The sequence below is a fragment of the Chrysochloris asiatica genome, unplaced genomic scaffold (assembly GCF_000296735.1).
Source record: "Chrysochloris asiatica unplaced genomic scaffold, ChrAsi1.0 scaffold00157, whole genome shotgun sequence".
Taxonomy (NCBI): domain Eukaryota; kingdom Metazoa; phylum Chordata; class Mammalia; order Afrosoricida; family Chrysochloridae; genus Chrysochloris; species Chrysochloris asiatica.
This window is the reverse complement of record NW_006408675.1, coordinates 7,925,788-7,940,116: the sequence shown is the minus strand read 5'-3', so window position 1 is coordinate 7,940,116 and position 14,329 is coordinate 7,925,788. Positions and strand designations below refer to the sequence as shown.

The following is a 14,329-nucleotide window of genomic DNA, read 5'->3' as shown; positions in this document are numbered from 1 at the left end:
TCTGAACCACATATAAAGGAGTATTTAACAGGTTGGAAGGCTTACAGCAAGAAGAATTTGTACCTGAAGCAAGAAATCCAGTGCTTTCTAATCCAAGAAGCTCAGCTGTATCCGGAGCCATCATCTTACGTGAGACTGAGAGGGGGAAGGATCAGAGCAGCCATGACCGCCAGACAGAAACGCGGAGATAACGGTATGGACACTCTTTTTTTGGTATCTGTTCATTTGTTTCCCACTGTCTGCGAACCTCCATTCTGGTGACTAGAGGGGGTGCCTGAGCGAGCAGACACCCCACCCTCACCCCTGGAGGATTCTACTACGCATGCGCATGTATCTCCTAGTGATTTAAAGTGACAGGTACCACTTAACCAAAATAAACACCCATCTAAGTATTAAGGCCAAAAATAACTCTTAAATAAGTTTAAAAAACAGAAACAGATGACCATATCAGCATATGTCCAGAAACGAGATAAAGTGACTAATGCAAATGAGCTGGAAGTACACCTACACTCCATACTTGAAGATGGGCAGGCTTTAGAATAGCCTGAGAAGGAATTCAGAAAAATGATTATAAAATATATCAAAACACTATACAATGGAGTTGAGAAAAATAAGAAAGAAGTCAGGAAAGCGCTACAGGAACAAAGAAATAATATAGATACAGCATTGGAAACAATTCAAAACCTACAAAAAGTGGTCCAAACAATTCATAATAGAATGTCAGAAATGGACAATACACTGAAAGGGCAAAGGAGTAGATTGAAGAGATAGAAGCCAGAACCAGTGAGCTAGAAGATAAATCTCTCAACACTACTAAAAATTAAAAGCAAGCTCAAAAAATGATAAAAAAAAATCTGAAGAAGGCCTAAGATTCATGTTGGACAACACGAAGAGGAATAACTTCACCATCATCAGCATTCTGAAACAGGAAGAATCACACAAGTCCACAGAGGAGATCGTTAAAGAGCTTCTGGAAGAACATTTCCCTAACATACTGAAAAATGAAAAGATAGGCATTCAAGAAGCTCAATGAACACCTGGAAAGATAGACCCTAAAGGAAAATCACCAAGACATCTAATAATCAACTCTCCAAAATCAAAGATATCAATAGAATCCTGAAAGCAGCTAGGGAAAAAAGAAGTGTAACATACAAAGGCAAGCAAATCAGATTAAGCTTCGATCTCTCAACAGAAACTATGCAGGCAAGAAAGCAATGGGGAGACATACATATATAAAACCTGAAAAAAAACAACAAAAAACTTCCAAGCAAGAATCTTCTACACAGCAAAGCAGTCAATCAAATATGATAGTATAATTAAAATATTCAAGGATAAACAGAAACTAAGGGATTTTGCCAAAGCCAACTCTGCACTGCAAAGCATCCTAATGGAAGTTCTGTGGGCTGAGAACCCACAAGAACAGACAACAACCAGAGAATGACGTACATGGCAGCATCACCCTGAATTCAACAAAAGGAAGTCAAGAATGGAATAAAATGATAAGAACAGAGGATCTGGGAGGTCAGTCTATGATCAAAACAATTACAATGTGAAAGAAGGTAAACACTGAGGAACAGAGATCCAGGTGATAAGAAGATCAGATAGATTACAGTATAAAATAGACTATCTTAAATGGAAGGAAGAGTTAATGGAATAGAAGGTAAACACAAAAGTGGGGTTGGGGTGGGTGGTTCTGTTTGGGTGTTGGGGAGGGCAATACAAGAAGGGGGAGGAGGTGGAGGAAGAAGATAGATAGGGGAACACTGAGACAGGTTTGCATGGCCTAAGTGGAACACAGATAAACAGTGATGCATGCTCAAACTTGGAACAACAGGGCTCTGGGATACAGGGATCTAGGCATAGTTTAAAGAGGGGAAATAATACTTAAATGCTTGACTGTCATATGAATATTGGTTTCCCTTGCCTACTCCTGTAAAACAGACACTTGAGTGGGATATAAAGGAATGTTGGGAAACATAATTAGAGAAAACTTGTAAGCCTGTCTTCAGCCTATAGCTGACTGGAATACCTAAAAGGGGTTTAGAACTTGCTGGATGAAATAGGCCTCTTGCAAAGTCTTTACAGAATATATGACCTTAGGTGGAATCCCAAGTCCCATCCAGAACCTTCTGAGGTGGGACATTCCCACTAGCAAGGACAAGCACACCAGCCTGGAACAGCTAGAGCAACAGAAGATACATCTTCAAAGAACAATCATCAGAAAAAACCCAAAACAAAAATGTCAGCATGACTGCCTACTACAAGAATAAGCAAGCTGTTCACCAGGAAGCCATCAAGGCAAGCAATCACGTTCCTTCAGGACAAACTCTCCTCTAAAGACTGAAACTCAAAGGGAACACATGAGCAGGCATGTAAGCTTGCTGGTGACCACATTGGTCTACTGGTGAATGGAAGAGGAGGAAAGGCAGCAATGAAGAAATGGGCTGAGTTCAACTACAGTCCATTGACTCCCATTGACCTGGAGATGAAAGAGAGAAGAGGAAGGGCTGGTTGGTCCAAAGTGTGGTGCACCTGGGGTCACTGGAGCCCTTGGACAAGGACATAGCCACAGAGGGCTAGAGCTGAGAGTGAGGCGTCCAACTGATGTGAAGTGAGGGGAGATGTACAAGAACACCCAAACTTGCAGACAGTAACCTTTTGACCTAGCCTCGATGGTTTGATAATCAGAACTCAACTAGAAGAATATTACACACAAAAAAACACTTTTTCTTTTGATAAAGGAAATACGAGTAAATTGGGTAAATTGCGACAATTTGATGAGCCTGACATATACTCATGGAGTTAGTAACTCTAGTACCAACGGAGAGTGAAGGAGTCTTCACATCAAGTATCAATGCTATCCCCTCTGTACACAGGGTAGATAGGGATGAGCAACTTAGACACTGGCCACCTAAAATGAGGGGGCAATAAAGGCATGAAGTGACTGGCTTATAAGGTTTCATGATGGAGTTTACTTTAAGAGTGTTGGGGGTTGGGGGAGAGAAAGAGTCCTCACTGAATAGTTTTTAGCTTGTTTAGATGGGTCTGGGGAAGAGATGGGGATAAGATTCATATGGTTCAATAGTGAAAAATTGTTATCATGACTAATTGTGACTGTCACAATTGTAAAGGTAAAAGTTTTGTAACAAAAACAGGGGCGTAATTAATCTTACAGTCCAGAAACAGAAGACCCTAGGACCATCAAGGGAGATGAGCACAGGTAGAATGCAGGACCTTTTCCAGAGAAGCAGCGACACCAGAGATGTTGGCAGAGATGGGGACATGGAGAGGGGGAGCAACTGAGGACTCTAGATTCATGGGAAGAGAGGGACTAAGAGCTGGTGGCCAGGAGGCAGACTTGCAGAATGTGCCCTTTAGAAGTGTAAATTATTATATATGCCTGAGTGTTTTTTGTTTGTTTGTTTGTTTTTAAAAAAAGCTAAAGTGAATAGAGAGAAATACTGGTAACTGATGGTACATGGAGGGGATTACAATCATTGTAATGAAACAAGGTGCATGATTTGCTGACTATAAAACTGATGATCTGCCCTGTAAACTTTCACTCAATCTACAATAAAAACCTTAAAGAGAAAGATTATAGCAGAAAAAAATTTTTTTTTTAAAAGTCAACCATCAACTGGAAAACGGATGCTTACAGCTTTCTGGGATTCTCAAGGGCCAATATTGGAACACTATTAAGGAAAAAATTTCAACAATCAACAGTGCATGTTACTGTGAGATGCTCAATGAAGAGCTGAAGCCTAAACTTAGAATTAAAACCAGAGGAATGCTATCCTAGGGCACTGTGATCTTGCATGACAATGTCCCCACACCTCTGCCCACACTGTGGAGAATGCAAAAACTCCATTCTGAGATGTTATATAAAGTATCCTCCCTATAGCCCTGTTCTTGCTTCACTGGACTTTTACCTATTTGGTCCCCTGAAAGCAGACCTTCAAGGACGAAGATTCACCTCTGATGAAGAAGTGACGACAGTGGTGCATTCGTGGCTCAGAGCTCAGCCTAAAACATTTTTTGTAAGGGAATACAAAAACTTGTTGAAAGATGGACAAAGTGTATTGAAAATCAATGAGATTAGGTCAAAGAATGATGCATGTCTTTTCTAAAAGTTGATTAAAATAAACTCTATAGATTAAAAAAAAAAAAGAAGAGTGATACAATCACTCTAAACTGAAAGAATACACGTATTTGACAAAGAATAGTAAAAGGACTTGGCATGACTGAAGAAAAACACGTTAGAGGACTTCTGGAATCCGTGATTTTAGGGTCGGGAGAGTACATGAAGGAAAGGACACTGATATGGTTGGTGAACAAATTTGAGATCAGAGACTAAGTTCTAAACACAAAGCTAATGCATGCAGTTGTTGTTGTTGTTAAGTGCCGTTGAGTCAGTTCCGACTCATAGTGACCGTGTATAGTGTTTCCGAGGAGCAGCAGGTGAGCTTGAACAGCCAACCTTGCTGTTCAAACCGACCACGCAGTCCAGCGCATTAACCCATTATGCCACACATGTAGTAGTTATGCTATATATTCATGAAATTAATAAGACAGTCCAGTATATATCTCTCTTCTAGTTGAATCCTCTTTTCTAAACCATGTCTAAATTATGTTTAAACTCTACCTGTTGCAAAGTCTTTTCACAATGGAGACAGGCTGTTGAAACTTGGGACAACAAAATAGTCATATCTTCTTGTTGCTGCCTGAGCCAAATAAGTTTTTCTCGAACATGGGCATCAACAACACTTAGAGCCATTTCTTCTTGACGACACAGAGTTTCATGCAGATCAGAAAAATAAGCTCGGACACATGACCGGGCATTCTCTGCAGTTCCTGGTACCTAAAGAAATAAAAGTAAGCGTTAAATAATCATAACCTTAACAAAGATCATTCATGTGAAATATTGAATACCAACATAACTTTTATATTCTCATAAACTCCAAATTTTATATATCCACACTAGACCTCTCCTCTCAATGTCATACTTGCATGTCCAACTATTTAACTGAGATCTCAAGCAAAGTGAAATACCTAATCTCTAATCTCCCCCAACTACAAGCTCAAGTTTATTTCATCTCAGTAAACAGAGACAACTCTAGTCTCCTGGTTATGCAGTGCAAATTTGTTGTAATCCTTAATGCCTCTCTTTCATGTCAGTTCCTCAGCAAATTCTGTTGGCTTCAAAATATTTGCAGAATTTCATCATGCCTCACCACCTGCCCTTTTAACAGCCTGATTAAAGGTATCACTATATTTCACTTGATAATTATAGTTGTCTTTTAAGTTGTCTCCAAGGCTTGATCTATGCCTTGCCCTTACAGGGTATTCTCCACACTGAACCTGAATGATTCTTTCAAAATGTTAAGTCAGAAAAATAGTACTATTATTTTACTCAAAAGACTCCAATAGCTTCCCATTCAAGTCAAAGTAAACACCAAAGTCATTGAGTAGAGAACATTTGGGCACAGACCTAGAGGTGGTTTTTAAAAGAGGGAACCATGTGAGTATCTGGAAGAGAATTCTAGACAGAGAGGAATGGTGGTGGTGGTTATGTGCTATGAAGTCAGATCCAAGTCCTAAAGATGTATAGTGTTCCCACGGCTGTAAAGCTTTACGGGAGCAGAAAGCCTAACCCTCTCCTACCAAGCAGCTGGAAGATTTGAACTACTGACCTTGTGGTTATCAGCCCAACTTGTAACCCACTATACACTACCAGAGCTTCTTAAAGAGAAGCAGATGACTAAAAGGCTCTTTCTGGTCTCAATTTCTGCTACCCTGCCCTCCTCTCAATCACTCTGCTCCAGCTACACTTAGCCTCCCCACAGTTTCTTGAGCACACAAGACACAACCCAACATCAGAGTTTTTGTGCTTACTCTTTTCTCTGTTTGTTATATATGGTGTTTATTTTTCTAATTTATTGTCTCTTTCCCCAGATTAGAATGTAAACTCCTCAAAGGCAAGGAACATTGTCTAGCTTATACGATGGCGCCTCTCCAGCCTCTGTGACCCTGTCAAACACTTGGTGTATGTTTAATAAATATTTACTGAGGGAATAATTGAAATATCTAAATTTTGGATTTTAATTTATATCTAACTTAAAATACTGGACAGAGATGTTCCAGCATTATTCTTCAATGACTTAGCTTTAAATATGCTCAATTATCAGAGAAAATATATTTTGGCTGTCCCTGTATTTTATATTCCTATTTGAAGAGAATCCTTTCTTCTCCACATTTTTAAAAGTAACTAAAGTTATTCACCTAGATCCTTCTTCCCCTCAAAGTGAATCCTCTTAAATGTTAGATATATTCACTTATCAATTCACTTGATCATCCCACAATAAAAAGACATTTAATTTCCAAATCAAACTCATCATCTTACTTCCATCATTCCCTCCCCAAACTCCTTCTTCTCTATCAATGCATGATACAATCCACCCAACTGGGAGGTAGAAAGTAGGAATTGTACTTTTAATTTTGTTTTAAGTTGTTTGTATATATTCAAAACAACTTAAAACAGAATCCCTGGGTTGTAAGGTAATTCTGGAGTCCTGGTGTGGCGCTGTAGGATAAGCACTGGACCCTAAAGTTGGTTTGAACCATTAGAGTTGGTGGTTCAAACTCACCATTTGCTCCTCGGAAACCCTATACAGAGTTACTATGAGTCAGAACTGACTCATTAGCACTTAACAACAACCCAAACAACTGAAAGCTGAAACACAGGAATACATATGTACACTGGTGTTCATGAGGCACTGTAGGATCAACACCGGACTGCAAACCACAAGGTCAGCAATTAAAACCCACCAGCTGCTCTCAGAAACCCTATACAAGGTCACTATGAGTCGGTACTGGTTCAACAGCACTTAAAAACAACAACCCAAACAACTAAAGGCAGAAACAGAGGAATACGTGTACGTCAGTGTTCACTGAAGTACTACTCACAATAATAAAAAAATGGAAACAACCTATGCTTAACAGATGAATGAAAGAGCATATGTGTATAAATAAATACAATGAAACATGACTCATCCATAAAGAGAAACGGAAGTACTGACTTATACCACAGCATGGATGAACCAAGGTATTGCCATCAAGTCAATTCTGACTCATGGCAACCCCACAGGTGAAACAGTAAAGAGACCTACGTTTATTAGTGGTTGCAGGGTTGAAAGATAGAAAGAGGGACTCATAGCTTAGGAGACACTGAACATTTTGTTTAGAGTGATAAAACATTTGGAAACAGCTAATGGTGAGAGTTGTACATGAGGAACATAATTAATGTCACTTAACTGTACATGTATGGGATGTTGAAATGGCAAACGCTTGTTTGCATATACATTTAATTCATTTTTTAAAAAGTCTTGGTCATCAGTTCTATTAGGAAGTATGCCTTAACTCACTTATATTGTTGTTCCACTTATACATTGCCAAGGTACTCTGTACTTCCTCCCCCGACAAAACAAAAACTGTCTCTCTTCCATGATGAGGTTTAAGTTCTATGAATCCACAGATATTTTTTAAAAATTTACTTCCAGTAACTAATGCAGTATTGACACAATGTAATTGTTCAATAAATATTTCTTAGAAGGACAAAGGGTTAAGAAGGAAAAAAAAAAAAGGAGGTAAAAAGGAAGAAAAAAAAAAATCTATACATGTTCTGTGTGGGCCATTCCAATTCCATCTTCTACTATCTGCTCTCCTCCTTCAATGTGCTGAACAATTCCAACTAGTTTTCTTGAATAATCTGAGATTTCTTCTGTAAAGGTCCGTATGCAGTGAGCCATATCTAAAATTGATGCTCGGATCTGATTAGCCTCTGGTTCCAATACTGAATGCTATAAAATACAAGGTAATTATAGAAAAGATATAATATTGACTAATAATATATTTATTAAACTATTCAAATTCTTCCTATAAAAAAAGCATCAGCCACCAGTAGCTTTTATACTACATTTAGAAAAAAACAAACAAGCAGCTAACCAGGTTGTTGTTACTAAGTGCCGAGTTGGTTTCAACTCATAGCAACCCTGTATAGGGTTTTTGAGGCTGTACATCTTTGTAGAAGCAGAAAGTTTCATCTTTCTACCACAGAGCAGCCGGTAGGCTTGAACCACAAACGTTGGCTTGTGGTTCGCAGTACAGTGCTAGCGTATCATACAGAACTGCTGCACTGCTGTATAACAAGTTAATAAATACAAATTCCTCTTAAAACTTTTATAAGAAAACAAGAAATAATTTTACATTTGGAAGTCCATTTATCACTAGAAAAGAAACCAAGACACTGTTTCTAAAACTATGTAAGTAAAAGTTCAATAGACATCACAGTATATTAAGTCATGCACACAAAGACTCTCGTTCCTGCTAGAAAGCTATTTTTCAGTAAAGAAACAATAGTTAAGAACTTTCAAAATTTTTGTTGTGACATTCAGAAATTAAATTTTTCATTCTTTTCATGCTAACAATCCCAATTTGTTCATCATTTGAATCTTTTTCAGTCTCTACTTTTAGCATAAAAAATGAGGGCAGTGAAAACAAATTGTGGTAGTAAAACAGCTAGAGTCATTTAATTTGATTAAAATCATACCTTGTGACCTTGGTGTTTTCCATATTCTTTGCAGACACAGCACATAAGTGGGCTAGCTTGACAAGCTTCTTCCAAACAAACAAACTCAATGGCATGCACCTGGTGCTGAGAGCATATGGTTTTCTCATGAGGTTTATCAGCTAGAGGCACACGCTTGTGCTTTGCTAATGTCTTTGTGGAGTGAGTAACTTGAGAACACTCTGAGCACAGGTGAGTTGCACATACAGTGCAATATACAGATGCAACATGAGACTCATCTTCATCACAACGAATGATGCTCTGAGAAACAAAAGATTAATGTCTTAAAACTAAATACTAACCACTATAACATGACATATTTTAAAATATAAAAGCCCACAAATTTATTTTTATTCTATTGACCAGGCTTAACACATAAAAATATAATGGTAAATATGTACAAAGGTCACTGCAAGTACGCTAAGAAAGTATTCATTTCTAAGATTGATTACCAATGTATGCTATGAATTTCAGGCCAAAGTTAACAAAACTCTTTCCATAGAATCAGAGCCAAGGCAACAATATCATTCACCAAATTTTCTCACTTCATCTGTACTTTATGTGCCCTATTTTAAATAGAGAAGCTGTTGCTTTTGTTGTTGTTAAGTGCTGTCAAGTCAGTTCCAACTCACAGAGACACTGTATAAGGGTTCCAAAGCTGTACATCTTTTTGGGGAGATGAAAGCCTCACCTGCCTCCCACAGACAACTGGCAGGTCCGAATAGCTGACCTTGTGGTTTACAGTTCAATACTTATTCTAACCAACATAGAGAGGTTAGAAGCCTTTATTTAAGACATAAAAATCTGATATTGAATACATACACCTTGCTTTAAACATTACTTGACATGAGGATGTGCAGGGATTAAAGAAGAAAAATGCTATTTATATAAAAAGGAAGAGAGTATGTATTAGCTGTGAAGCTTTTAAAGACTAAATGTCCTGACTCTAACCTGGGAAATTCTTATCACAATAGGTTGTAAGTGAAGCCTGAGCCATTATTTCTTTGACTACTCTTGTTTTATTTCTTCTCCTTCTGAATTTCCCAAAATGCAATTGTTGGTTCTCTTCATGATGTCCCACAATTCCACTTAACTTTGCTCATTTCTCTTTATTTTTTTTTCTGTTTCTTTCTTATCCTCTATTTTTCCATCTTCTATTTCACTTGTGTTCTTTCTTCTGCTAGCTCAAAGTTATTACTGAATCTCGCCATTATATTCTTAGGTTCCAATCATGTTCTTTTTTATATTTTCTATTTCCTTATTGAAACTTTCATTTTGTTTCCTAATTTCCTTTAGTTCATTCACTGTCTTCTTTCAGTCCTTTAAGAATATTTAATATTGTTGTTTAAAGTCCTCTATTTAGATCAGGAGAGTCCAGGTGTGGTGCAACAGGATAAGCACTGGACTGCTAACCACAAGGTCGGTAGTTCAAGCCCACGAGCTGCTCCTCGGAAACCCTATACAGGATCACTATGAGTTGGAACCAACTCTAGAGCACTTAACACCAATGGCATTTTGCTCAAGAAGACCCCAGGAAATACAGTAGGTTAAGTGTTGGGCTGCTAACTGAGAGGCTGATGACTCAAGTCCACCAGCTACTATGTGGGAGAATGATAAGGCAACCTGCTTCTGTAAAGATCTACCGCCTTGGAAACCCTATGGAGCGGTCTACTCTGTCCTGTAGGGATGCTATGAGTCAGAATTAAATCAATGAGTTTGTGTGTGAGGTGGAGGGGGATGGCTTGTCCACAGATCTCTGGGTGGCTAGACTACTAGTTGAAAGGTTAGAACTTTAAACTTACTCAGAAAACAGGCCTAGTGATCTGTTTCTGAAAAATCACAGTCTTAAAAACCCTTTGGAGCAGTTCTACTCTGCACACATAGGGTAACCATGAATCATAACTTAATAGCACATTTTTCCCATTATATGGGCTTCCAGAGGACTGATTTTTATCTCTTTATATTATTCTTTCTACCACACATCTGTCAATTTGTCATACTGTGGTGGCTTGTGTGTTGCTGTGATTCTGGAAGCTATGCCACAGGTATTTTAAATACTAGCACGGTCACTCACAGTGGACAAATTTCAAATGAGTTTCCAAACACATACAGACTAGGAAGAAGAAGAGATGAACTACTTCTGAATATGTAGTCAACTAAAACCTTATGAATGACACTGGAACACTGTCATTACCAAATTACTGAATACTGAAACATGATGAAGACCACCAGGACATTGTCAGCTATAGAGGCAGAAAATGAGCCCCTCAAGTGGGAAGGCACTCAAAATGCGACTAGGGAAGATCTGCCTTCACAAAGTAGAGTTGACCATGATGACACAAATGGAATAAAGCTTTTAGGACTTCATTTGATGATGGGGCACAAGTCAAAATGAAGAAAAACAGCCGTAAACATCCATTAATAATCAGATCATGGAATGTACAAAGTATGAATCTAGTAAAATTGGAAACTGTAAACAGTTCAACCGAGGGAGACCAAAAAGATGGCGGATCAGATAGAACTGCAGTGAGGAGCTCCATCAGCAACAACACAGAATGCTGGACCAAGCAGGCTCAGGGGATGGTGCCAGAACTCTGAACCACATATAAAGGAATATTTAGAAGTTTGGAAGGCTTACAGCTAGGGGAATTTGTAGCGGAAGCAGGAAATCCACTGGTATCTTAATTCAAGACACTCAAATGTATCTGGAATTGCCATCTTGGGTGAAACAAGTGGAGGAAGTTTCAGGGGTCACGGACACTTGACAGAAGGCAGAAATAAAGGTGTGGGCATTCTTTTTTTGGTATCTGTTCATAGGTCTCCTGCTGTCTGCGCACCTCCATTCTGGTGACTAGAGGGGGTGCCTGAGCGAGTGGACACCCGCCCACTCCTCAGGAGGGTTCTACAAAAAATGTACATAGATCTCCTTGAAATTTAAAGTGACAGGTTCAACTTAAAAACAAACGGCAGTGGAAAACGGCCACAGGAGGACCTGAACTATTTATCACTAAGAAAAAGGCCTGAATGGGGATTGTGAAGCAGGATATGCAGACAAAAAAGGAAATAGGCTGAAAATTTAAATCGTGAGTTACGTCACAACGACCATCAGTGGCATCTTGAAATTTCTCAGGAAGAAGAATGAAATGGGAAGCCCATCTCCTAATCACATCTACTTGGAGGCAATCAGAAAGCATAAAAAATACCAAAATACACACCCATCTAAGAACTTAGGCCACAGATAACTCCTAAATATGCCGAAAAAACAGAAACAAATGACCATATCAGCTCATGTATAGAAACAAGATAAAGTGACTAAGGTAAATGAGCTGGAAGTATACCTACACTCCATACTGGAAGGTGGGCAGGCTTTGGAAATGCCTGAGAAGGAATTCAGAAAAATGATTATAAACTACAGCAAAACACTATACAATGGAGTTGAGAAAAATGAAGTCAGGAAAGCGCTAAAGGAACAATCAAATAAGATAGATACAGCATTGGAAACAATACAAAACCTACAAAAAGAGGTCCAAACAATTCATAATAGAATATCAGAAATGGACAATACATTGAAAGGGCAAAGGAGTAGAACTGATGAGATAGAAGTCAGAACTAAGTGAGCTAGAAGATAAATCTCTCAACACTATTAAGATAGAAAAGCAAGCACAGAAAAAGGATACAAAATTCTGAAGAAGGCTTAAGATTCATGTTGGACAACATGAAGAGGAATAAGTTAAGAATTATCTGCATTCCGGAACAGGAAGAATCATACAAGTCCACAGAGGAGATAGTTGAAGAGCTTCTGGAAGAACATTTCCCTAACATACTGAAAAACAAAAAGATAAGCATTCAAGAAGCTCAATGAACCCCAGGAAGGATACCCTAAAGGAAAATCACCAAGACATATAATAATCAAGCTCTCCAAAATAAAAAATATGGACAGAATCCTAAAAGCAGCTAGGGAAAAGAGAAGGGTAACATACAAAGGCAAGCAAATCAGATTAAGCTCCGTTCTCTCAACAGAAACAATACAGGCAAGAAGGCAATGGGGAGACATATATAAAACCCTGAAAGAAAAAAAAAAATGCCAACCAAGAATCCTCTACACAGTAAAGCTGTCAATCAAATATGATGATGTAATCAAAACATTCTAGGATAAACAGAAGCTAAGGGATTATGCCAAAGCCAACCCTGTGCTGTAAAACATCCTAAAGGAAGTTCTGTGGGCTGAGAACCAACAAGAACAGAAAACAACCAGAGAATGACATACATGGGAACATCACCCTGAACTCAATCGACAAATGGAAGAGTCAAGAACAGAATAAAATGATAAGAACAGAGGATCTTGGAGGTCAGTCTATAATCAATACAATTACAATGTGAAAGAAAGTAAACACAGAGGAACAGAGATATAGGTGGTGAGAAGATCAGGTAGATTACAGGATAAAATAGACAATCTTAAATGGAGGGAAGAGTTAATGGAATAGAAGGTAAACACAACAGTGAGGTTGGGGTCGGGGGTTTAGTTCGGGTGTTGGGGAGGGCAATACAAGAAGGAGAAGAAGGTGGAAGAACAAGACAGATTGGGAAACATGGAGACAGGTTTGCATGGCCTAAAAAAGTGGGACACAGGTAAATAGTGATGCATGCTCAACACTGGAACAACAGGGCTCTGGGATACAGGGATCTAGGCATAGTTTGAAGAGAAGAAATAATATTCAAATGCTTGACTGTCTTATGAATATTGGTTTGCCTTGCCTACTCCTGTAAAATAGACACTTGAGTGGGATAGAAAGGAATGTTGATTACAGAAAACTTGTAAGCCCATCTTCAGCTTATAACTGATTGGAATACCTAAAATGGGTTCTAGAATTTGCCTGGTGAAATAGGTCTCTTGCAAAGCCTTTACAGAGTATAGGACCTTAGGAGGAATCCTGAGTCCCATCCAGAACATTCTGAGGTGGGACATTCCCACTAGCAAGGATAAGCAGACCAGTCTGGAACAGCTACAGCAAAAGAAGATACATCTTCAAAGAAAGATCATCAGAGAAAACCCAAATCAAAAATGTCAGCATAATTAGTTGCTACAAGCTGTTCTCCAGGAGGCCATCAAGGCAAGCAATCAAGTTCCTTCAGGACAAACTCTCCCCTAAAGACTGAAACTCAAAGGGAATACATAAGCAGGCGTGTAACCTTGCTGGTTACCACATTGGCCTACTGGTGAGTCGAAGAAGGGGATAGGCAGCAATGAAGAAATGGGCTGAGTTCAACCATAGTCCATTAACTCCCGTTGACCTTAAGATGAGAGAGAGAAGAGGAAGGGCTGGTTCTTCCAAAATATGGTGCACCTGAGGACACTTGAGCCCATGGACAAGGACATAGACACAGAGTGCTAGAGCTGAGAGTGAAGCATCCAGCTGATATGAAGTGAGGGGAGATGCACAAGAAAACCTAAACTTGAAGAGAGTACCCATTTGACCTAGCCTCAATGGCTTGATAATCAGAACTCGACTAGAGGAAGATCACCAAAAATAAAAAATAAAAATGTTTTTCTTTTGATAAAGGGAACAACGGTAAATTGCTACAATTTGATGAGCCTGACCTATACTCATGGAGGTTGTTGTTGTTGTTGTTAAGTGCCATGGATTCGTTTCCGACCCATAGCGACCCTGTACAGGGTTTCCGAGGCTGTAAATCTTTACGGGAGAA

At 38.9% G+C, this 14,329-nt stretch overlaps 1 protein-coding gene across 1 annotated transcript in view; it reads right to left on the bottom strand.

The window, feature by feature from the left end:
• The window catches only part of LOC102832413 (E3 ubiquitin-protein ligase TRIM23-like), a 68,496-nt gene that overhangs the window by 17,753 nt on the left and 36,414 nt on the right, over window positions 1-14,329 (bottom strand). The window contains exons 4-6 of the mRNA XM_006870997.1: window positions 8,606-8,884; window positions 7,674-7,856; window positions 4,643-4,858 (exon numbers count right to left, since the gene is read on the bottom strand). Of these exons, the coding sequence (XP_006871059.1) occupies window positions 4,643-4,858; window positions 7,674-7,856; window positions 8,606-8,884 (678 nt within the window). The remainder of the gene's footprint in view (window positions 1-4,642; window positions 4,859-7,673; window positions 7,857-8,605; window positions 8,885-14,329) is intronic.